Source organism: Pagrus pagrus (genome assembly GCF_965226575.1).
Source record: "Pagrus pagrus genome assembly, chromosome: 11".
In the NCBI taxonomy this organism is placed as follows: Eukaryota; Metazoa; Chordata; class Actinopteri; order Spariformes; family Sparidae; genus Pagrus; species Pagrus pagrus.
The window spans coordinates 29156144-29182630 of NC_140195.1; the positions used below are offsets into that span (position 1 = coordinate 29156144).

General features: G+C 40.4%; 1 protein-coding gene across 1 annotated transcript; it reads left to right on the forward strand.

Annotated features, from left to right (window-relative positions):
• Positions 1-5396: 5396 nt before the first annotated feature.
• On the forward strand, positions 5397-24502 carry stk35 (serine/threonine kinase 35). The gene is made up of 3 exons (XM_084367116.1): positions 5397-6314; positions 9259-10073; positions 21461-24502. The coding sequence occupies exons 1-2, from the start codon at positions 5756-5758 to the stop codon at positions 9999-10001; spliced, it is 1302 nt and encodes a 433-aa protein (XP_084223242.1). The 5' UTR covers positions 5397-5755; the 3' UTR covers positions 10002-10073; positions 21461-24502.
• Positions 24503-26487: the final 1985 nt, after the last annotated feature.

Below are 26487 nucleotides of genomic sequence, written 5' to 3' on the forward strand. Positions count from 1 at the left end.
TAAATTCCCCTTTTGATTAGAGCCACAAATAAAGCTTCACTGGCCACTGAGCTGTGACAATAGACAGTCTGCTCTCTAAGTCCAGCCAGCCTGGTATGCAGGGCAAAGAATGCCACAGTGGGATGGCATAATACAAAAGCAGGACTTGTTTTTATCTGACCGTGTTGGGTTTTTAGTCCTGCTAACAAAAAGCAGGGCTGTCAGGATGGCATATCACTCTGATGGTCAGTTAAACTGTACAACTTCTGGCCCTGTTGGGTGTAAGGAATAGCATGGAATCCAGGGGCCACTAACAGAGTGACAGGCAGCACTGACCGGCAGTCTGAAGGAAGCTCATTATCTCAGACCAAGACATGTTAACTTTCTCAAAAAACGGCAATTTGATCATATAAGCCCTCAAAATCAGCACATCCATGCTTTTTGTGTTTGCACACATACTGTATATGACACAGATATAACAGGAGAGGTCAAGAATCCACAGGCTTACACAAGAGACCTCCCTTTGACAATATAATATATATATAAAATTGAAGAAAAGAAAAAACTATAACTAACTAGACATCACGAATTGAATGTGATTGTGATTGAGTGCAAAGGGCTTCGGGACTCCTCCTTTTCATCTTTCTTGACTCGCAGCTAAAGAACTTCTCCTGTGGAAGAGATTTCTGTGAATAAAGAACTCACGAACAAAAGTTCTCTTTCTGGTGTTTTATTATCACACTTGTAAGTGGACGCAAACAATATTTCAACAATGTTTCAGGTTGAAAGAGCGAGTTTCTCTTTTTATAGTGCCTATTTACACACACTGTGGAGGAGAGCTCACTGCCACATAGGAACTGTAACTCATCATCTCTTATCAGACAGTCTGCAGCTGCATCTTTGATTCACAGCATACTATCCTGGCCCATTTGTGCTTGATTAAAATCTGCCCGCTATATGTTAGGCTATATTTTCTGCTGTTACTACTGCTACAACTGTTTAAATCGACATGAGACTCTCTAAGAACTCTTACAAAACCTTTGGTTCATTGATAAAAATCCAAGGTACCAGCTTGTGTGCATAAAAACTGAGAGGTAGGTAACTATGACTCCCAAAGTGCATTTCAGCAAGAAACCTCCAATCACAGAGCTTAAAATTCTAGAACGGCAGATGGAAGCTTAATCCAACAGGATTGAAAGAACTGACAACCAGACACTTCTGAGTCACTTGTGGGTGAATTGTAACAATGACATTTTTTGAATTCGCTACTGCTCTTCTTTGCACCTCAGACAGACCTCTCCATGACAACAGCAGCAGAGGCTCATAGATGTAGTAGGCCATTTAGACTCGTCTGCCGTGCCGACAATTACCGACAAAACAGAATTTCTCAGAAACCAAGGTAAAATAATTAAATTGGGGGCCATAACATAAACATACAGTAAGTAGACAATAAGCTACCATTTAGTAATTACTTTTCGCCAACTTTTTCAACCATTATCCCATTACTTGTTACCTATAGACTTCTCTGCTTGCTCGTGGAAAATATAGCGTTCAGGTGTTCCAGCTGACTCATTAAGTGGATGCATACACAAAAATTAGTTGAATTTCTCTTTAATCTTTCCAATGACCCCTTGGCAACTGCAGACATACCCCCTCACAGGTGTACACTACAATATCTGTGGGAATACTGGCCTTGTCTCATTTTGTAAAAAAGGGAGATATGGATGTATTTGAGAAGGAACTTGAGAAATCCTCTGAAGAAGTATGTAAGGATGATTTGAGAGAAGATGGCAGAAGCATATATTTATATATAAACCCACATATCTGATGAATATTTATATTATATACTGAAACAAAGTGCACGCATGCAAGTGGCAGCCATCATCAGACAATCAGAGAGAAATCACCAGGTAAAGACACACAACAACAGACAAATGTACGCACAAAAAATCTTGGTGCACAGTATTTATTGCTAAAAGTCAGTTTTCTTGTCATAATCAAGGTGTTATATCCCGCTATAGGTTGCCAAGTGGCTGCAGGACAGGTTGAGACCAAAAGGCTTATTGGTAAAAGTATGTATCTTGATGTCGGTAGTTCCCTCGCAGCATCAAACTTTCTCTCTAAGGGCATTTCACGTACTCATCCTGAACCTCACACCAAAACACAATGGAATTTTCTTCCTTGGGATGTACAAAAGGGAAATATTCTGTGATGGTGAAAGAATTAGGAGGGTAATGCAGTCTAACACACTAGCCCGAACAACCTTGATAAAAATGGGATTAACACAATACAAATCTGCAAACTCAAGATCGTACAGCGTCACCTCAACACTCAACACAATACAAGAAAGAAAAAGGTTTTAAAATGTTCTATGCTTTGTTTCATCTTCTGGGTTTGTTCACATATGTTCACCTTTTAAACTGCATTATTCACTTTTTCTACAGTTTCTCTTGGCTGCCAGGTTGTTTGGACTAGTGATGGTGAGGTACGTTATGCTGTTCGCTAAACAAGGTTCCCTAAAGGTGGCTGGGTAGTGGGTAGTCTGCCCTATTCAGAAGGGCTGAATAGGGCAGACTAGAATGAATGATTTATTACTGGAGTCACTGACTGATCTAAACATTTATTTCCTCCCACAGCATATGCATTGTAGGGCTGTCAAAACGAACTTGCTATTCGAATAAAAAAAAAAAAGAGAAGATTCGAGTGTGGAAACTGACGTTCGAACTTGTGCCTTAGCAACGACGCAAACCAAAGTCAACGTCGTGCGTCGTGACGTTCGGCATTGTTATTGTGTCTGCCAGCTGCTCGGCAAGAGGCGATAACGAAAAAGCTGACTGAGTTTATCTGCAAGGATATGAGGCCAGTTAACATCTCGCAGGGGGACGGGTTTAAGGACTTCATCCGCGAGATTGAGCCAAGGTGAATGATTGAACATCAGCTTCTTCATTAAAGGGGAACTACCATTTTTTACAACCTGGACCTTATTTCTAGCATAAAATACGATCATTTACTCACCCAGATAACTTTGGTGTCATTTGGTGTCGTTCGGACGAAATTAGATCCAGTGTAGCGCCGCGTATATCCATATAATGCGAGTGTTCGGGGCACTGAAGCGCAGCCTCTATGAGCATTATCTGCCGCGAAACTAGTTCGTTTCGCCAATATTTTTTTATGACGCGCTAGGGCTATTCCCCTCTGAGTCCGGGCTTGTCTGTTATCAACATCCGGGGTCTGTAGGTTGACCTACTACCTCTGACCTGGAAGATGTCATCTCTGAGCTGTGCGCGCACCCGCGACAGCCGGCTTGTTTACCTGTAGCTGCTACTGCTAGTTTGACCCCGGATGTTGATAACAGACGAGCCCGGACTCAGAGGGGAATAGCACTAGCATATCGTAACAAAATATTGGTGAAATGAACCAGTTTCGTGGCAGATAATGTGTTATATAGAGGCTGTGTTTCATTACCCCGTCACTTGCATTATATGAATATATCGGCGCTACACTGGATCTAATTTCGTCTGAACGACTCCAAATGACACCAAAGTTATCTGGGTGAGTAAATGATCATATTTTATGCTAGAAATAAGGTCCAGGTTGTAATAAACGGTAGCTCCCCTTTAAACATCATTGCTTGGATATTTCTGGCGTTATATCTATATATGTGTATCTGGCCTAATAACATTTCGATTTCCCTTGATGAAGTTTTGTATTGATTTGGTAAAACTTGCAAATGTTACATAACAGATTTGGTTGAAGTGCCCTCTAGTGGACGCGGGACGTAGGCCTAATAATAAGCTGGTATCGGTGTATATAATGATATAATAAAAAAAAAAAACATTAGAAAATTCGAATATTATTCGAATATTTAACATAAGAAGCATTAGAAATTCGAATATGATTTGAGGGGAGGATTGACAGCCCTAATGCATTGACCCTCATGGAGTGTCTGGGAGAAGGCTACTCCAGGTCACCATAGGCTCTATGATAGAGAAGTGCTATCGTGCTCACCACTGCCAGGTTCCCCTTTCCACATCCTGCCAGATGACCACCAAGGATAAGGCAGTGTTGTCGTTTCACGCATGGTTTCATGCTTTAACACAGAATATTAATTCTCCTGGATTCATAATCTTTACCTATGTTTTTCCATCTACATATATCTGGATTTGTATTTCATTGCTATTATAATTGTATATCTTGTGAATTCTTGTTTTATCTTGATGTTAATTCTGTACACACAACAACCATTACATGTCTGTCATAAATACAGGGTTCCCTCCTTTGTTACTCTGTCTGAGGTTTCCTCAATTTTTTCACCCTTAAGGTTTTTTTTATATATAGATAGAAAATATATTACTTGACTAATTGATGATTGCATAGCTTAAGTTGGAAGTATGCACTTTAAGTGATCTCTATATATAATATATTATAAAGGGCTCTATCGTCGTTTTGGAGAAGAAACTCAAACTCAGGATTATAATATTTACAATATTAATGACGTAAAAATACAAACTCAGAAATGTACATTTTTTCCATGAGTGAATTAACAAGCTGTTCTCAGAGGAGAATAAGGTTGCAGAACACTGTTTGAAGCTAAAAAGGTGGCAGGGTCGGCCACATATAAACAAAGTAAATCAGTATAAATTGTGTTGTCCTTTAAGGTCAGTTTGTTTATTCAGTTTATTCATTCATGAAAACAAAGACAGTTTGATTATTTAGTTTGTTTTGGCAAAAAAAGCACAAAAAAGCCCACCCAGAAACTACTTAGTGCACCTTTAAATGCTTCAACTGATTTTTATTTTTATTTGTCTTTTTATCATACATGTTTACTTTTGGTACATCCTTATACTGTACATATTTGACTTCCAATCTTGTGTTTTGACAATTTCATACTGTATTTGTTTATATTTGGCGGACCCTGCCACCTTTCTAGCTTCAAACAGTGTTCTTGGACCTTATTTTCCTCTGAGAACAGCTTGTTTATTCACTTATGGGAAAAACAATGTATATTTCAGAGTTTGGATTATTAATATTGTAAATATCTTTTAGTTTGAATTTATTTCCAAAACCATATAGTGCCCTTTAAAAACAAAAAAAGTGTTGTCAGTGTTTTCTGTGTGGTGGGGTGGGGGAGGGGGAGCCTACTGTGGTGTCCTCAGCAGCTGGATACCTGCATACCTGTGTGTCCTGTTTGTCAATGGTCTCTGAGCATGATGCTGAGCCCGTGGTCTCTGTCCATGCCTGTATACACGTGCTCAAGCCCCGCCCCTCTCGTGCTTGTGCATGCCACAGAGCGGCGCAGCGTGCACGGAGGAGCCTGCACCGGTTGAGTTTGTATTAGCCTAATAAGGCGTTTAAAACCAGAAACTTCAGTGTCAGTGCACCTTTATCACGGCTGATATTTATTTTAAATGCATTTATTTCAAAATAAAAACAAACAGTGCATGCTCGCTGTATTCTCCACCTCTCTGGATCATTACAGGTCCTCCACGAGCCGTTTTATCTCTCCGCCAATCAGCGTGTGTCGGAGCCGCAGAGCGAGCCCGCCCTCTGTTCTCTGTGTAGTCTGAGCTGGAACATTGTGTTTACTACAGCTGGGCAGCCTGTGACTCCTCACCAGCCTGCTCACTGTAAACTGTAAGACTGTCCAAACTGTCCACACTGTCCGCACTGACAGGCTGGCGCTTCACCTGTCCGAGCTGCAACCACGTAGACGTCAGGACGTCAAACTATAGTAGTTTCGCGTTAAAGTAATGAAAGATAAACACGTCCTCCCTTCATGCTTACTTTCAACAAAAAAGAAGTTATGGATATTTGCGACGGGAAGAAGAGGAGAAAGGTAAGCGGTGGTATGCGGGGCTGCAGGCGGAGCGTGGCCGCCGGAAAGATGAAGCGGGACCTCACGTTAGGCAGAATCCTCCGCTCCCGCACGGTGGAGGACAACAACCACACGGAGCCTATGGAGGAGGAAGAGGACGACGACGACTGCTTCTCCATTAGCTTCCTCCGAAATGACCGACTCGAGCCCGCCGTCGTGGTGTCTCCCCGGTACAGCCTGCTGCGAGAGGTCGGCCGGGGAAGCTACGGGGTGGTGTATGAGGCTATAGCCCGGAAAACAGGGGCCAGGGTGGCGGTGAAGAGGCTCCAATGCGACGCCCCGGAAAACGTAGAGCTAGCTCTGGCCGAGTTCTGGGCCCTGACAAGCCTGGAGAACCGGCACCAGAATGTGGTCCAGCTGGAGGAGTGTGTCATGCAGAGGAACGGCCTGGCCCAGAAGATGAGCCATGGGAACAAGAGGTCCAAACAGTACCTGCGACTGGTGGAGACATCGCTCAAAGGTAGACAGGCTTGTGTCTTGTTTGTTCCGCAGCTGTTAGCAGTCAGCCACGTAACAAATGGTACTAATACCGACAGAGATAATAGAAATAGCCTGGTTGCATGAAAGGGAATCAAATGAGCTCCAAAAAGTCCAAAACATGCCTTAAAAATGATTCTCAATAAGTAGTTCAGAAAGTGACAGTGATTTTGCCAGCTTAAGCTCCAAGATCAAACTTTATGAGCCTTTCTTTTAAAAGCCCAGTTTATAAATGTTGCAATAAAATCACACTAATGGCATCTACATTGTGGTTAAATGTGTTTTCAGCTTATATAACCCAACAATGTGGGTTTGCAGTTGGTGGCTGTAAGTGTAACCCAAACTGTGGCCCTGCTTTACTAAATCACACTCAGCCACAGATGAATAAAAAAGTAAAACATGCAGTTTACAGTGCTTGTTGCAGTTATTTAGGTCGTCTTTTTTAATATTATACATTAATGATATGGTTTGGATGATGTGTAGTGCTCTTTCTGTACTAAAACTAAATAATGTGATAAAAATGTGCTATAAACAGTGTGTATGATGGAAGGCTAATCCACTGTTAAAGGATTTTGTGAATTAAAAGTAGCATTGATAACATGGCAGCCCTCTCTCTGCCAGTGACGTAGCTATACGTTACCTATAGCAGGCACAGAGAGTACACTGTGTTTCCCTCTGCTCACAAGAGAACACAGTGTACTACTTGACACCATGTTAAGCCGTTGCTTGTTTACTGAAATTTCAGACTTTGAACAATGATGTTACAGTGTAATGTGGGATATTTTAGTGAAATTCTGAAAACTTATGTTATGAAAGCTACATTTTTATTTACCCTTATTAGTGTCATTGTTGTCATCAATCCAGTTTGACCTACTTATGACTCCCTTTGTTATTGTTCAGCAGGGCTAATAGAAATAGATAACAACTGTGACATATGTCTTTTAAAATTTAAATTTTGCATTTAAAGACCAATGTTAACCCGTGTTGTTAAATTTTGCAGTCTTTGTCTCTTTTTTTTAATAGCCTGGCTGCTGAGATGAAATATTATTTTTGAGCTGACATCTTTTGCGGCCATCAAGTGATAATACAGACTGTTTGCAGGATTTTGAGAATAACGCAGAGGACTTGTTTTTTAATTTTTATGCCCTCTATGCTTTTATCTGTGTCCATTCAACCAAGACATAAAGTGAAAAGCCAAATAGTCATAAACAGCAACCCACAGAGGGAACATCAGGGCAGGTCAGTGTGGGAGAGCAAAGCAGTTTGGACATTTTGAAAGCCTATTTCACTGCTAACTCAAAGATTCATTACATTTCTTAGAGCTGTTGGAAGAGACAGGATTCAGGAAGTGCTAACATTTTCAGTAAAATACTTTAGGGTCCTGTTCTTAATAGTTTTATATAACGAGTCTGATCAGGTAGTTGACCTTATGAGGTGATATGTGAGAAAAATAACCAGTGTCATTAGAAAGTGACACACTAATACATTATGTTGATATCGGCATATATGATGGCTAATAAGAAACAACAAATGTCAGTAGATAAATGTCAAAGATATGTTTGAGGTCATGTAGGAGCAGCACTGACTAATGTGTTCACTCACCTCATATGTTGCTCACAGCTCTACTAACCAAATGTAAGGGATCCATATCAACCAAAATGATTGTTTATTTAACAAAACAAATATCAGCTCATTTCTTAAACTCTGAAATATCAATGACAGTATCGGCCTCAGAAATCCTGTTTTGGTCTGGCTTTAGTGTGTCCATGATTTATAGCCCTACCATCAGTGTTTTCCCTCAGTGTTTACAAGGCGAGGTGATCCTCCTCCACTGAAACAAAGACCACCTCCAGGGCTAAAAGAGCAGAGGTGCTGTAAGGCCATATATTTAGCTAGTGTGAGTATGTTTATGCCATCATCTGCTAACTGAATTGATCACAAGAAGAGATGTGTCAGGATAGAGGAAGCTTATTAGCAAAGCAAATTAGTGCTGGGCGATGTGGCCTTAACATAATATGTAAATATTATTGTGATACAAAATATACATTTTGATATTTAGAAATCTCCTCAAAAGTACTTCATAGATGCTTGGAGTGGGCGACAAAATAAAAAATTACAATATTTTTTACCAAATACCTCGATATTGATATTGTGACAACATTGTTAGGATGACGATTGGTACTTCAAAAAAATATTAACACAATGAGATTTTTGATAAAAAAACTCATCAGTAATGTGGATGTGATGATTAAGTGGGTAAAGACAAGTATAAGAAAAATTTGAACAGGCTGGTAAGTTCAGAAAAGGACATCACTTTACTGTAATGCAGCCTTTAAAACCAGAAAAAAGGCAACCCTTATGCCACATCACAATATAACAATATTTTGTCTCAGATAGTTAGTCACAAGACAACAATGTTGCCCAGCCATAAGTGAAATTTGTAAAGGTTTGAGGATTGAAACTTCAAACGCGACACTCTTTGAAGTGTGAGTGACACAGCTGAATCAACAGATCATGATAGTATCTGTTGTATGCATTTACAAACCACTGATAACGGTGTTGCTTACTGAAGAGGAAATCCTGAAGTATTGTACACACTACAGACACCACAACTTATGTTTGTGGTTGCTTTGGAATTCTAAAAATGAATAGACACATAAAGAGCAAGTCTCAGTCTCGTAGCTCTGTCAGAAAATAATTTGCATGTCAAATACTGTGCTGAAACAACACTGAGAGTAGCACTGTACTTGTGCGTACTTGACTTGTGTATGAGTCGTTGTTGTGGGTTTGAAGTTTGGAGTGAATTTTAGTTTGGCCATGGTGCGCCACTGTTTTGAGGGCTAATGAACTGACTAAATTTTACAGTCTGACAGCCACTATCTCACTAATCAGGTCTTATGTGTTCATTTTTAATCTGCATGCTGCAGGTGAGCGCATCCTGGGCTGCCCAGAGGAGCCGTGCTATCTCTGGTTCGTCATGGAGTTTTGTGAGGGCGGGGACCTCAACCAGTACATCTTGTCCCGCCGGCCCGACCCCCAGACCAACAGGAGCTTTATGCGCCAGTTGACGAGTGCTGTAGCTTTCCTGCACAAGAACAACATCGTCCATCGTGATCTGAAGCCAGACAACATTCTGATCTCACAGAAATCTGGTTCACCTGTTCTCAAAGTGGCTGACTTTGGACTCAGTAAAGTTTGTGCTGGCCTAAACTCCAAGAATAGTGAAGACCTCCCTGTGTTGGGAGCGGGTGGCAAAGGCAGCAACCAGAACAACATCGTCAATATAAACAAGTTCTGGTTGTCGTCGGCATGTGGCTCGGACTTCTACATGGCCCCTGAGGTGTGGGAGGGCCACTACACAGCCAAGGCTGACATCTTTGCCCTGGGCATCATCATCTGGGCAATGGTCGAGCGGATCACTTTCATCGACGCAGAGTCCAAGCGTGAACTTCTGGGCACCTACATACGCCAGGGCACAGAGATTGTACCTGTCGGGGAGGCTCTGCTGGAGAACCCCAAAATGGTTCTCCATATTCCTCAGAAGGCCAGGAGCTCCATGTCTGAGGGGGTGAAGAAACTCCTTCAGGACATGCTCGCAGTCAACCCTCAGGACCGGCCGGACGCCTTCCAGCTGGAGGTGCGGATGGACCAAGTCACGTGTGCTGCGTGACAGCCACCATCTTCCCAAAACCTCTCCTTTCTTAACCTAACCAGTCAAAGAAGGGACCCCTTTCCTTCCCAGGTAAGCTCCACTCCCTTGATAAATTATTAGTTATTAACTATGTTACCAACTTTGGGCATGTTCTCTTAAGTTAGTCATATGCAACCAAATAACAGGCATGCATTAAACCACAGAGGAGGAGCAGTCAGTGAAAAGAGCTAATGTAGTGATTAGTGGGGCTTGAAGCCCCTCAGGCTCCTCCGTGACACTGGACTCACTGCTACTGGTTGAAAGGGAGCACTGGCCGTTGGTAACCCACGGCTGAGACAGGTAATCTTCCTTTGAGCTGACACCATTAGCCTTACCTGTCCCGGTCACCAGCTGGAACGTCCCTCATTTAATTGCTGCTGGGGGTGAGAAGTCACTGGTTGTTAATGGTTTACTACTTTTTTTTACTGTGTGTTTCAAAAATGTCCTTTCACTGCCATTATTTACAGTGAAGAGAGAAGCCATTTTTATTACTTCCATTAACCACGTTGACATTAGCACAGAGATTTCACAAATAAAACCTAGTAGAGCTTGTCTGTCATGAAAAACAACCACTTGCATCATTCAAAGCATTTTTATTCCCTTTGGTCAAAGGATTTCTTAAAGGATAATCCCAACTGAATTGTTATATTTAGTTGTAGTTTTGGTCACGATTTCTATTTGTCCTGATAATGTCCTCCCCAAAGATGTGGGAATATGTCTGCATCACAACAACAAAGTCCAATGGATCCAAAATCACAAGTAGTCAGATTTTCCTTATTGTTGAAACCACTTTATCAGGAGGAAAAACAGAAAATGATTCTGTCTAAAAAGTTGTTGATAATCACTCATTCAAGAGGAAAACTGCTGCTGACAAGGGCTGACTAATGCCAAAAGTGCGAGGCACACCGCAAAAACTAGAGCCACTGATGGCCTAGAGTGTCAGGGCCCTCGCAGTGGAGAGTTTGGTTCAACTTTAGTTTCTTCTTTCTTACTAAAAGGAGAAATGGCCAACCTGGAGATTTGATGTCGCCGCACTCTGAGATTTAATCTATTTACTTCATTAGTACAGTGTTAACATTACTGATGAGAACTAAATAGCTAAAACCTCCAAAATAAGATCTAAGTTGTAATAAACTAGAAATATCCTTTTGGAAAACTATTAAGAAAAATATTTCATTTTCTCTCTTGGCGAGTCTGATGATCTATTGGACCATGGGAACCACAAGCGGCTGACAAGACATGAGGCGACATGTTGGCCAGTCCCTTAACTCCAAATAGTTCCTAAGCCTTACTGCTGCTCCTGATTTCTGCCAAAGCTTCCCACGTCACTGTCAAGGAAACAGGATTAACAAAAGTGAAAGTATCCATTGCAGAGCACTGACGTCAAGACATAAAACTGAGCCATTTATAGAGTTAACAGGAGGACTGAGGTGCACAAGTTGACTAACTATGCCTGTCACTGCAGGACGAATATGACTCTCACCAACTAACAAACACAGAAGAGAAGTTAAAGGTGAAGTTAGGTAACAGGAGGTGTGTTGATGGCCTCAGGGTGGAGAGTGTGGTGTAAGAGCACAGCTAGTGTGTGAGCAGAAGGGATGATAACTTTGAGATCGGCACTGGGAACCAAGCAGGGTACACCCTGGGCCTGAGGGCAGACTGCCTGGCTTTAATGAAATGTGTATAGTCTGTGTGCGTGTGTGAAATTTTTTTGGCAGAGATGCATCAACAGTCAAGATGAATCAACAGGAATTTGGCATTAACTTGACATGTTTTGTAAATGAGTTTACCTGGTTCATAATCACACCTGACACTTAATTGCATCTCTTGTTAAAACACTGCATTCTGACTCCTGTTTCCATCAAAGTACCGACTGTTGCACCAGACTGACAGTGACCTGGCTTATTTCCCACCAGAGAATATTCCGACAAGCCACTTCTGACAAATGTATCACTATCTGCTGCTTGCTGACTCATGCATGTTGCATGTTGTTTTGCATGTCAGATTTGTACACCAAGCTTCAGTTGCATTAATGTAGACAGGTGTTGGAGATGAGTTTATTTTCTTTTACAGAGATCATTTATTGACTTGCTTGGGAAGAGGTTTGAGAAACCAAACTTTATAAGAAAAACTGTATTTCGGTCTTTTGCTGTTAACTGTTAAATCCCTAAAGGAGGGTCATTTTTGTTGAACTCTGGAATCTTTATTTTTGGTGAATCTAACCTTCACCTACAAAAAGCCGCTGGAATAGAGTCAAACTGTTGCTGCAAAATACCCTTATCTTTCTATCCCTTATCTTGTATAAGAATTCAATGAAAATTAAATGACAGTTGTCGGAGCATAAAACTAATGATTTATGACAGAACATATACCTTCCACCTTCATTGAGTTTTTGGAAATGCTCCAACAGGAAGTGACACTTTTAATTTTAAAAGGATTAAAGATTCAAGACCTAACCTCCCCCTCCTCACTACTTTCTAAAGAGGAATATATTTTGGATATCAGAGAAGAAACCCCCCTCCCCAAACAGTCATACACACTCAGCAGGGGTGTGCTGCAGGGACAGTGTAGAAAAGGTGTCCCTGTAAGATGTTAATTGTCTCTTTTTGCTATTTAGAGCGGAAACTTCTTTTCGGCACATCAATCAGCCGCTGAGTGGATGTTCACTGACCCGAACCTAGCGTCTGTTTGTTTGAACTTGAACCCTCCATTGACCAGGACTAAGCCCGTCATTTGTTTGACAATTAGCTCTCCAATCCTACAACCATTCTCTGTTTACCCCGTACTGTAAGCCCCTCCCAGAGACCCTGCCCCATCACCCATGACGTAACACCTCTTGGCTCCCAGCTGTCAGCAGAGCCTCCGATGTACTGTGAAGGCGCCATGGCGTGCTAGTCCGCTGCTGCAGATTGGCCTCGTTCTCTTGCATGATGGGATAGCATATTACGCAACAGACCCATGGCCCTGCACTGGTTCAATGGGAAAACCTGTCATCTGTTGGAGAGAGGGATTAGTGGCTGTAAACAGTGGAGGGGGGGAAGGTTGTTACTGCTGCATGTGTATTTATGTCAGGAGCTGGTTAAGTTAGGGGACAGCTGACGACAGCACAGTGACAATGCGCTGATCACCGATGAGATTTCACACGTACAGATAAAAGAGAAACTATCTTTAGTCTGATGGGACAACAAATGGGGCTGGTATTGTTTCTTCAGGAGTCTGTGGGATGTTGTGCAGCCCGTGTGGGGACGGTTTCACTTCTATTATTTTATTTTTGAATCAATGAATCAATCGATGACAAATTGTTTTGGCTCTAAACGTTACATCTTTAACTCAAATAGGTCTGTGCAAAAAAGGCCTTAAAATAATATTGAAATATTTTTTGCCTATATCACAAAAAGCAACATACAGTATATCTCGATATAAGTCTCCTCAAAAGCACTGCATAAATGCTAGGACTGCCTGACAAATCCAATATCACCATATTTTTGATTAAACTATTACATCTGTAATTTTAATATAATGACTGGGTGGGTAAAGGTAAGTATTAGAACAGGCTGGTAAGTCCAGAAAATGACATAATTTTACTGTAATGCAGCCTTTAAAACCAGGAAAAGACTTATACCATATTATGATTTAACGATGTCCAAAATCTTAGACCATACATAGTCTCATATCAAGATAACCATATACTATCAATATATTGCCCAACCCTTACCTCAAACATATCATCTACATTTCAATACTGCAATTTGATGTTAATTATTGACCGACATACAGACCAATTCCGAATAATATTAATAGATTTATGAGCCGAAGCCTGAGCCTGATCATTTGTCAGTCCCATGTTTGCTCTACTCTTTTCATGATAGCACAAACCCGACAGCTGGTGAGCTGTTGGGTTTGTGCTATCATGAAAAGAGATTATGCACAATTACTGCTGACAATAATCCATATGAGAAGGTCCCTTCTAAGGGGAATTGCGATTTCATCAGTGTACCCAAAAGTACCCAAAAGTCCTACTACTACAAGCTATTGTGCTTAAATATTACTTTGGTAAAACTGAAAGTCACCAATACTAATAGTACTTGAGTAGAAGTTTTAAAGTATCTGATATTAAGTGTACTTAGCTATCAAAAGTAATTTTCTCAGAGTACAAACATATAAGTAACAAAAATACATAGGACAATGGTAAACAGCCAGAGTAGATCTTTGGTACTAGCTAAGTTATTTAAACAGAGGCAGAACGTTACTCAGAAATGTACCTAGTTTACATACAATCTTAAGTTTATCCGAAAAAGTTTAAACATACACGGATGACTTACAAAGTATTTTGGCAGGTTCTTTTTGTTATCAATTGTGTTTTTACACTCTTAAACAAAACATGATGTACTTGAGTATCAAAAGTATCAAACATATGTTTTATAATAATGAAATATTTAATTGTATGTACACACTGGTCAGCCAGTTATTGGCCTCATTGAATCGGTGTGTTTTTTAAATGATATAGAATGAATTATTTTAAATATGCACTGCTGTGGCTCTGATGTAGCATTGAAATACTTGAAAAGTAATTGATTAATACTTGATATTGTTAAATTTTTCTATCAAATAAAGCTATAAAAAAATGTAGTGGAGTAAAAATGGAAGTATAAAGTGGCAGAAAATGGAAACTCAAGTAAAGTACCTCTAATTTATACTTACGTACAGCACTTGAAAATGTACTTCGGTACATACCATCACTAGATTTCTTTCTGTGAGCTGCAGTCAGTTATGGAGTTGGAGAAGATGCTGTCTTTTGGCACTACTACATAATTAGTAATGACATGGATCAGGAGTGGAGCATCTATATAAAATGTGTATTGTCAACATTGTATCATGACCATGTGTTTTGCCCATCTATCTCACCCATCCTCCCTGTCATCCCCCCTCCATCCTTCTCCCCTCTGCTGGACAATGAGAGTGCTGCTCCAGGTTGAGGGCTTATGAAGGCTTGCGTCTGGAACATTTTGTCCTCTCGCTGCCTGCCAGCCATGTGCCGCCTCAGTCTAAACCAGGCCAGAGCACTATAAGCCCCGGCCCTGCCCACGTGAACACTTTTTACTTTGGGAATCCTTTTTGATTTCATCGACAGCATGAACGGGCTCTTTACATGTTGAGGCATTTTCAGGGTGTTGGCCTTGCACTGCATGCAAGAATGCCTCCACGCACTGTAGTAAACATACTTATACCTTCAAGCAGGATTGATGTTTTTCTCTCCCATCTTATCTGAATACTCCAAAGCAGCATACATTTTGAACAAAGGCATCAGGGTCTGAGAGAATGCTGATCTTGCTCCTCTAAAGGAAATTAAGCTGTTTGGACAGCAGTTTGAAGGCAGGGTACAGTATGTTCCTTATTGGCTCTGTCAGTGGGGGGTATTACAGAGGGGCTGAGAAATGCCAGAGAGAGGCCACCTTTACGAGTTTTTGGGAGTGGGTGAGATGAGCACATTGGCGTTCTTATGTAACATGGTCGTAAAAACGAGCATTCAGTGGCTGAGAAGGTTGTAAATATTTCCTCAGGGCCCTCAGGGTCCAGAGCGAGAACCGCAAAAACGAGTTCCTACACAAACGATTCTGGTGAAGCAACTCTTTGTGTTCTTGTGTTTATTCAAAATTGGAGAGTGAAGGGAAAAGCCTGAGTGAAAAGCTCAAGCCATTTCAGTAATCTGACCCCTTCCTTTTTTATTATGCCATTTCTCATAAAAGTCGACAATTTATGATGGACCTTACAGCTCCCCTGTTCAGCCCAGGGAACCCTGCCATCCCACAGTACTCTGGAATAACACAGATCCAGGTCTTTTCCACTCCACTGTCCCCATTCATGGTGGCTCTGTTGGACCTGATAGGCTGTAAGCTCTTAACACCGTGTTAATCTCCTCACAGCCTCACTGCAGGTGCTGTACGTGGTAATATTTTGGCCTCTTAGTGGATTCTCTTCGGTAGTTCTGTGGTTCCACTGTTGTGTTGACAATTCAGTCTTGTTGGACCAGTTCTATTAAAGCTGACGGGCTTTATTCTGACGTGTAAATAATAGATGAAAAGAGGTGTGGTCAGCAACTGGTGCAGACAGCAGAGATTGGTCTACTGTATGATTTTTGGATTTGCTGTGTCATTGCTGTTTTTGACTGTGCGCTCTGTCCCGTGACAAAATACAAAAATAAGAACTTCAAGATGACAGGATTACCGGAGGGATCGCAGATGGTCACACAAACAAGCAGTGGAACAAACCTTTAAGCTTGGCCTTAGAAAATATTTATCCTCGTTCACATTTTCAGCTGTTGTTTCTGAAATGCTGCAGAAGCTTTGGAGATATGCATGTGTTTATTTATTTCAGGACCAGATTGCGCCTTCATTAGTCAAATGTCTCTTTTCTCAGGACTTAGTATTATTTAAGTACTTATGTAATTCTTAAGTATTCTGAATTTGGACAAAGTAGTTATTTTATGTCTAAACCTTTAGACCTTTGTCGTATATTTTATATATTGTGTACTTCCATTGTCCCAGACCAACGGTTTCATTTGGTCACCCATCGCTTTTCGTAAGAGAGTGAGGAAGGAAGTCGGTGAGCATGACTAAAACTTTAAAACACTACGGTGTCCGTAAACTGAGTCATGTCAGATAGATTTTCATCAGCATTGGTGGTTGTTTAATGGTGAAGACAGAAAACTCCCATGATGATGATGACTTATGTCTTCTGTTTTGATTGAGAGACCCCTATTGGCACAAATGACATACTTTAATTGATTATTGATCAACCCAAAAAATATTAATTAATCAATTATCGAACTATTTAAGTTATTTATCAGGAAAAACCTCTTAGGGTTCTGGACTGCTTGTTCGTGGACTGTTGGAAATGCTCTGTCAGTTTTGCATGACGAGGAACTGGGAGGCACACACCTAAACTTGCATAATGAACAGTTTTTGTGAATGCCAGCCAAGTGGAATGTGTTGCTTTGCATGCCTCCCAGCCACAAAACCACCCCAAACTCGTAAAACGCTAACACTGCCTCTCCAACTGGTTATCATACAGAGCTGCCACAGTGTCCCAGGCGTACAAGAAATCAACCCCCACCACTTCCCCAAAGATACCGGTCCCTGCCGGTTTTTTACGAGGTATTCTGCTTTTAAGTTATGTAACAACAAAAGGCTGGTAGGATGGTTGAATAGGCAGCAGGCCGAATGTTAGTCCAGGATCTGCTGGGCCTCGACCTTGACTCGTTTCCTTCATTTTGCTTATTTACATAGAATTAATAACTCCAACAGAGAAAGAAGCAGGAAACTGATCCGCTGATTTCAGTGAGGGTTTGTTTGTTTAGATGTTGTACCATGTTAGTTTGATCAGGTTTCAGTGGTCAGACCACAGAAAACAAACTGACTTATTAGACTGTAACCTTTTGGTCAGTGTGTTGTTGATCTAAGTCTGGCTAATAATGTGTGTCTTGACTACTGTGTAGAGGAAATGGTCATTACCCCCTCCTCTGCTGGTAGGTCAGAGGTCAGCACCAATGGAACTGACAGATTTACTGTCTTGTTGTGGGACATCAAGGTGAGGGACTTGAATCCATGTATCCTAGAAAATAGATGGGGACTTGTTTTAAAATGTAAAAAAACTATTGAAAGAAAACATAAAATGGATCCAAAAGCCCAGAGATCCAAGATTGTATGAAAAAAGTTGTTGTTTGCATCTTTGATGCTTGATCAAGCTTGTGCAGCCACTTCAGACGGGGTGCTCATTCGAGCTTTTAGCTTGCAGCTACAGTGAAGAGTTCATCTTTACAGGGGGTATAAACAGCATCTTTTCAAATCAATTTGGGATATCAGGGCTTCTAGAGACTGAGGCTGTGAAGCTTCAGGAATGTTTTGTGGACTGACAAACTTCACCTGACTATCCATTGGCATGGGAGTGAGTAGAAAATGACTGAATTTTAATTTTTGGGTGAACGGATCCTTTAAGGACTGAGTTTGCTTCTCTGATCATCAGACTGACTTACTGACTGACTAAGGAAGGACTTCCTACGCTTCCATTTCATCTTGCCCCTCTTTATGAAGTAAGACTCGTCCCTCTGCCTTCAACTGTGGCTGTTAACAGCTTGAAACATGTTTATATTTCAACGCCTGTAGAGCACACACTGTATGGACCAGTAGGACTTAAGCACACTGGGTCCATTATGTATTGAAAATGTAAAGAACAGCTGCCCATACTCTGACTGTGGAGGCAAAATGTGAATTCTCAAGGGGACGCTAATGTTGAGGTCAGTCAAAGAGCTGCCTGAATAGCAATGTCCCCAACAGAACAATCAATCAGAGGAGACAGGTACAGGCTGTCAACACTGGACACATCTGACAGAACACCAACAAGGATTCACTTTTAAACCTCATGATTTAAGTTTAGATTCTTTTGCACAAAACTATAAAACTAGATTAAAATTTAAACCTCTCTTTAAACTTCAGTTTAGTTTTTTTCCCCCTCCAAAGCTAGATTAAATAGAATTCTGTTGCACCAAAACTTTCAACTCCAGTTCAAACTGTGATCCAGTATTATCTGTAAACTCACACGTGAGGAGCTTTAACTTTTAAAATTGCATGTATTTTTTTAATGAACTGATCAAAATAGTCAAGGTACTGGAATAAAATTAAGGGATGGACTCAAACCAAATGAGTTTCATGATGTTGCTGAATTTTTATCAAGATACCAGTTAAGTAAGTTCTGGAGCTGAGCAGGAAGACTGGACCGACTGTCAGACAGGGCAGGGGAGGAGATGCAGCTGGTAAACTTATCAGGCATTTCCACATGTGCTAGCTTGGCTTGACTCAGTTTGACTCTGCACAGATTTATACTTCCATGACAACAGGCCTACCAGCTCCAAGGTGTGTCTTTAACTTCAGAAATTTGTCTTGAGCAGAAGACATTTGAAGGCAGCGGGCTGGTCCATGGCTGTGACTAGCAGTCAGAGGAGCGGCTGTAAACACTCTTCCCCCTGGCTTTATTATTGAAGAATCTGCGCCCTCAGATCTCCACTAATTTGGTAAAACTTAATTTCCTATAAATTCTTCACAATAAAAGCTCTATGTCATTTTGTCATTAAAAAGCTTTTATTATAAAGCAGCTAAATCAGGGAATACTGGGTTTTCACAAGCAGTAACTTAACATGGCTTCTGAAACAGCTGAAAACCAGTATGATGTAACAAACAGTTAAGCTAATTTTTAAGTTAGCTAGCAAACAACATGATATTTTACTAAGAAATGCAGAGCAGCCAAAACGTGTTTCCCCTTCACAGCAGCACACAAATTGATTTTATTCATATATTTATTATTAATTATTATTATAATATTATCATTTCAGCAGCATCAACACATTGATTGAGATGAAATTTGGTTTACATAAATAAACTTCGCTTTACTAAGCAGAGATTAATTTTGAATGGGTCAACAGAGCTCTGCTTTATTTTAAATCTAGATTTATTCATTAAACCTAATTTTACTAAACTCTGATTAGAGCTAATCTTATGTGAAATGAATCCTTGTTGGTGCAACCCAGCTTTAGACTTCAATTGAAATCAATACAGCCAGTCACACCATCGAGTTAATGGTTTGTGTTCCGCTGGTGCTTCTACAACTACTACAACTGTCAGCCACATGTGTTTATTCCAATTTAGTTTTATGTCCCTGTATTTCCCTACAATTTCCCTGGAAAGAAACTGATATTTAACTTCAGGATTATAGGCCATTTCTTCAAAATGTGTCATAGCCACCAGCAGGTCTGTGGCTAAATTTATCCACTGCTGACACAGGCAGAACACGATGACTCAAGTGTTGCATTCATCTTAAGACCACATTCCAGTTTTACAGCTTGGGTTGGTGCATGTTCCAGACTACCTGAGTGCATTTGGAGCCTTTTATTCTACTCATAATCATAGAAATGTTTTTTTCGTCTAAAATGTCTGCCATTAACCTATCATTCTAAAGTCCATTCAAAAGATTACAATTTACCATGCAAACATTCCTTCAGAATACTTAGTTTTACTGTTAGTGTGCATGCTTTTACTTTAATAGAAAGCACAGCAATAAACCAATAACTGTCTCAAAGGAAGCCCTCAGCAGAGCTACATACGCAGCAGTGATTGTAGTCAGCTGTCAGAGAGTTCCATGATTTATCCATGCTTGGGTGTAAATTCAGGTATGTCAGGCATGCTCATTAAAGTTCAGATAGTTCACACATAGGTACAACATTCCCTCAGAGAGGACGGTCAGCGCTGCTCCTGTTAAAACAAGAGATGAAAAAAAATTGCTGAGTGTTAAAGAATTAGAACCATGCCAGTGAGTTCAGACAGACACTGCAGAGCACTGTGAACTCATCAGCAACAACACTTTTGGTCAGAGTATGTTGGCAGATGAAAGGAAAACAGAGTTTAAGTCAGAACAACAATTAAATCAGCCACTGGTGGAATCCTCTGGACCTAACTCTGTGTTTTCATAGCCAGTCTGAATTAATTTTGTATTTGCCTTTAGGACACATTTTTTCCAATAGGACATAAACAGTATTCTGTAACTTACTGTAAATATGTGTAGATTTAAAAGTGCTTATCATCAGCAGTGACATAAGCACTTTCCATGTCTCCATTCAGCACGTCATACCTTATTCAGCATGTCCATCATGCATGCATCCTGCTAAGCTGACCCACTTGTGTTCATACCATGTGCTGTGAGGTTATGCAACCTATGAGAAGAGGAACAAACCACTGCTAGGCCAAGCTGTGGCATGCAACCACTGGGCTATTATTAGCACACAGCACTGAAGTAAAGCTGGACACATCTACAGGCAGGAAGTACAGGTGGTGTGCTGGAGGCAGGTGTGGAAGAGCTGCATATTTATACTGTGACACAGCCAGTGACTCCATACAGCCACAAAAATAAAACATTATCTTTGAAATAATATTCCCAGTCATTCACATTTCCAATTTTTCACCCCATACCCCTTGTTTTCTAGTGCCCCCTTTCCCCTCGGAATAAAGTTACAGATGTAGTGGTTGAAGTCTCCCCTTATGAAATGGGACAACCCTTCAAGACCCTCATACGTCATCATTTGACGGAAATATGTCAAAATGTGAGACTGTCATGAACAAATCAGCAATAACAAGGTAACATTAGCTAGCTAGAAAGTTATCTACCAAGATATCAGCAAACTAAAGCGTCTTTTTTATATAAAGAAAAGGACCATAATACATTGAGAGTTCTCATAACCCTCAGTCTCTATCTCAGCAAGAATTGCAGCACCCTACCCTGAGGCATGATTGTGTAAAATGGAGGGGAAGGACTGAGTGGCAGGGGAGCAGGGTGTATTGGGATTGAGCCTTTGTTGTTCCATGCTGACCTGTTTAATCTTTGTGTCTCTGCAGCTTTGTTTACTACATGGACGTGGACTCCAATGGAAAAAGGGACTCTGACAAACTGAACTGTGAAGAATCCACAATCATAATTTGAGCAGGAAGTAAAGGATCAGCTGATGATTCCAAACTCTGGGACAGGAACATTATGCAAATCAGACTACAGAGCACTCCAGCACCATCCTGTTACAATCACTGTCACCTTAGAGCTGAGGACATTTAATTGGTGGATAATACCAGTGTCTGGATGGTTTATGACATTTATTGTTTTATATTTGTTGATTTTTGTTCCCAACAGCTCTAGTACAGGCCTGCTCTTCCTTAACATTTGTAATGTACTCGGCTGTGGCACAGGTTACTGCACCGGACTGTACCAGTGTTCTAAGGTCAAAGCATGGGCTACCCATCATTAAACCGATGATAGTATGTGAAAAACTATGAACAACCGATGACAATAGCAGTTTCTCTTTCCCACACTGCTCCATACAACCTCGTGCCTTAAAGATGAAACACAGAAGTGCGATTGGATCTTTAAATAAAATCTTTACGCGGGTTAAAGTGAAAGCTCAAACACCAAGACAGAAACCATGGTTTTCTAATGCAGCTTTCTGTTTGGCGAAATTCACAATTGACCAATGGAATCTTTTGCTTTCAATGATGTCACACTTTTTAAACAATATGGCAGGCAATAATGTCAAGTGAGAATGAGATCATGTTGTGGCCCCCGTCTGCTTAAAAATTAAAGTGCAATTGTGGTGATGGAGCTGAAATGTACAAAAAACTTAAACTAAAATGAATCATATGATATGATGATAATGATAATTATCCTAAGATTTTGTTTCTGTGTCACATGAACGCCCATGCAAAGAAGGTTTACAAGAATATTTCACAAATCTGTGCCATACTCCGGAGGCAGAGGCAGAATAAATGTGAATACTATCAGTTTTTTATGTTGTTTTGAAGGTGTACTACAGAATGCACACCTAAGAAGTAGCAGGCCTGCATCAACTCCATAAAATACTGTACATTTGTAACCAAACAATATCCGGCAGGGCAATCACTGGTCTTATTGGGCATTACTTTCCTGTTGAATCCAAAAAACGCCTGTTGGACAAAATGCATATATCTGTTTATCATCACTGCAAAGCTTAGTATTAACATATTTGTGAAATGAACGTGTGACCAAGAAACAATCATGATCATTTGGTGGGTTTTGGTGACTTTATACTGAATGTTCTTTACAATGATGATGAGTGTGGCTTTAAAGGATTCCTCAGAAGTTGAAGTAACACTTTAAATACAGTTCAGGATATCAAGTCAATGGGTAATTCGTGGTAAATTAATGGTTAATTCAACTTTAAGTAATAGTTCTTTCACTGTTAACAAACAATGAAATGCTTTATTAAACCATTTATTAAGTAGTTGTAAAGGTTTATTTAAACATCTGGTGCGAGAATGCAAGTTTATAAAGCATTTCATTGTTTGGTAACAGTCAAAAACTATTAACTAAAGTTTACCTATTGATTTACCTGTAGTTAAATTGAGGTTATTACAAAATGTTACTGACCATTGTTCTGTGCTCTATACCTTTTGAGTTTTAAGGTTTCTGATTGGTGTGATTTGAAAAGTGTTTCATGGGTCATTCTATGGGAACAGCCTGACACCTAAGCAGTACTGAGCCATCTGCGGCTGAATGTTAGAGTATCTGATTTGGAGACTCTCACAGGACATTTGAAGGTTTTCCATCTGGAAATAATCCCCAAAAGCAGCCATGAGCTATGCACCCTAACTGTCCCTTCCTTCCTCCCTTCCTTCCCCTCTTTATTGAAGTGCTTCAAACTCTTGCAGGCAGTGGTTGGTTGTAGAATACTATCTGAGTTGGGAGAAAATCATGTCTAGTTTGTGCTCTGATTCAAGAAAACCGCTACATGTGCACCCTGGGGTTAACCAAAAAATATTGGGCCACAAACCACATGACTGGTCCACAGTACTTGAAGAAACTAGGATTTCCAGGATGATAGAAGAAAAAAGGAAAACAGATGGGACTTAAAGCATACAGTGGTGAGCCTGACACAATGTACATTATAAATGTATATTTGTTCCAGACCTAGAAAGCGCTGCTGGCCTTCACTCCCCAGCACAGACCAGAGGAATGACTAAAACCTCCTTTTGGCTTCATAGCACTGCTTAGCTTTGGGTACAGTCCAGTGACTCAGCAGTAGTAGTAGCTGTTGAGGTGTTTTGTAGTGTGATCCTACCTCATTCTCAGCACTCTGAACCGTATTATCTACCTTGACCCTCTCATTAACAGCCTTGTGTTAGTTTGGGACAGTGGGATAGATTTTTTTTTACCTCAGACTCAATCTCTTCGATCCTGAACCAACCTCTGACTGACTTCCCTGTGTATTGTTTTGCTTGTTACAAGTGACGCATAGCTTTTCCCTTTAGAATGACTACATCTGGAAACACCTGTTACCTTCTCTCTTGATGGCTGCGTTATCTTTCATTTTTCACTTCTCGCTAAAGGACTAGTTTAGCACATAGATACATCTGTGGGATGTTAAACCTCTGACCTGCTCAGCATTGTTCAATATACATGTTGCTTTTAGCGTTAAACCTAACATGGTTAAAAGACTGTATGACATTGCTGTGGTTGATGCATTTGCTAACTGAGGATCTTTCCAACTAAATCATAGATACAAAAACTTGTGGTCCACCTGCCCTGCTGTCACTGTATTTTTGTATATGCGATTTCATTTAGCTCTCTTCTGACTAGTAATGATTCCACTTGAGAACACTTTACACTATGCAAAAGGTTTCACTGCCTCACTGTAAACACCGTACAGAGCCACACCGTTCTCAAATAATTGCGTGTAATATCTTGAATTTTTATCTTTTAGTGCATATTTCCAGTGTGTACAGAAATGTTTGTTTCAGATGTTCTGTAAAATTATGACGCTGACAGGAGCCATTAGATGTTTGAGAAAGCATCATGTTTTTTTTTGTTGTAAATATGTTTGACAACTTTTCTTGGAATAAATGATAAAACTATGACTGTCTGGATTGAATATGTGTGTGTATATATGTATGTGTGTGTGTGTGTGTGCATGGATACAGCCAGGATTCAAATTCTGAGGTCCCAAACCCAAATTTTCCCAGCTGTACCTCACACATCAAGGAAATATTTACCTAGCCCTTTAAAGGTGTTTAATGAGTATACTGTATATTTAATAAGGCTTTTCTAAAGGTGCACTACACAGCTTTCTTAATGACAACTTTGGTTATTTAGTCCCATATTATTGAACCATTGGACTTCCGGATGGGCAATGTGCTCTTCTTGTTCTCACCTCACCATGAGTCAAAATATAAGCCTGTTTTGCTCGAATGTTTACAAACATGAATGCTTTAAATTACATCTACAATTCATGTGAGCTTTATCTCTGTTTATTGGCTCATGCAAAAGTTGCATAGAGTACCTTTAACTCAATAATTGACAGGAGGTGAATAACATTTCTAATGTTATGACGCCCATATATTGTGTTGCAAAAATATATACTGAAGTTAGCAATGCTAACCAGCTAGCCAAATCCCATTCTGTTCCTGAGATAACTAGCTAACGGCAGCTACAGTTAGCAGGTGTGTAGCTGCTATTAAAACTGTTATTTCTTCACATTCTATTGATAATTTTAGTTTAACTAAATTCTTTCATATCAAACCTTTATTGATTACCTATATACATTTTATCTCCCAATTTTTTTAATTACAAACAGCTAATATTTTAAGAGTCGTAAACATACTCCAGGTCAATTCCCATTGGTCCCTAGCCAGAAGTGAACTTGGGACGTTTTGGTTCATGGTAAACAAATATTTATTTAAAATCTCAGTATGGCCACAAATTTTGAAATGTCAGCCACTCCTGATTGACTACATTGACTACAACAGTATGTAAACATTCAAAACTTTTTCACAAGTTTCATTCCCTGTTTGTTGCACCCATAAAAAAGAGACAGTTGATATCAGTCTGTTCTTTGTGTTTGAGAAACAAAGAGCCACGCCTGAAACATGTTACCTTAGGTTAGCACAAAGAGTAAAGGCAGAAGCTGATAGTCTCAGATTATTTTAAGGGTAAGAGGGCCATTTCATGACCCACGGCCCGGGACAACTGACCTGGTGCTCCCACCCTGTTGGCTTTGGGAAGCAGCTACTGTATCGCATAACATGTCTGAAGTGTTGTCTTTACAGTGGGGGTTGCCTAGGGACACTCGAAGTCAGTCACAGTTGGAGGTGCTGAGAGGTCAGTCTATATGATCCATAGAAAATCATGTACAATATTCATGATTTTCATATTAATTTGAACAGCCAAAATAGGCCACACACTTGAGGTCAAAGCAGCCGCAGCATAGACACAGTCACCAACAGCAAGCAGATGAAGAGGGAGAGACGCAAGCACTCACCAGCTGTTTGAAAACTCTGTTTCAACTGATTACATGATTTACACTGAATTTATAAAAGAAGAAAACATTTTATTTGCAGTCAACATGTCAAATTTTACAACAACAGTTCAATCAGGAGAGACAAGTGAATGAATTAAAGATGTTTACCACAGCAGATGATGTGATAATTGAGTCTCATCAGAAAGTCTTTGGCACTTGAGCAGCTGCAAGAACCCCCCCATGGAGTCCAGACACTGGTGGTGGTGGTGGCTGATGGCTGTTCTGAGACTGGAAGACTGATGAGGTGATGAAGCTGAAGAAGCTGATCATAAACAGCAGCATGAATGAACTGAGGGCAGAGAAAGCATCATTTTTAAAAAGATGGCAGCAAGATGAAACAGTGAAGGTGAGTCACTGTTCTACTGGATAGTGACTGACTGCTGATGTGAGCAGCTGAAATCAATGAGGCAGCAAATTAAAGTGTAAATGGCACGATGGTATGAGTCATAGACTAAAGGCCAAAGCATGCTAAAGAGGAGTCTACCTGTCTGAACTTTGTTTACAGTGACTAAAACAGACTTCATTGTCTATTTTAGTATTATTGTC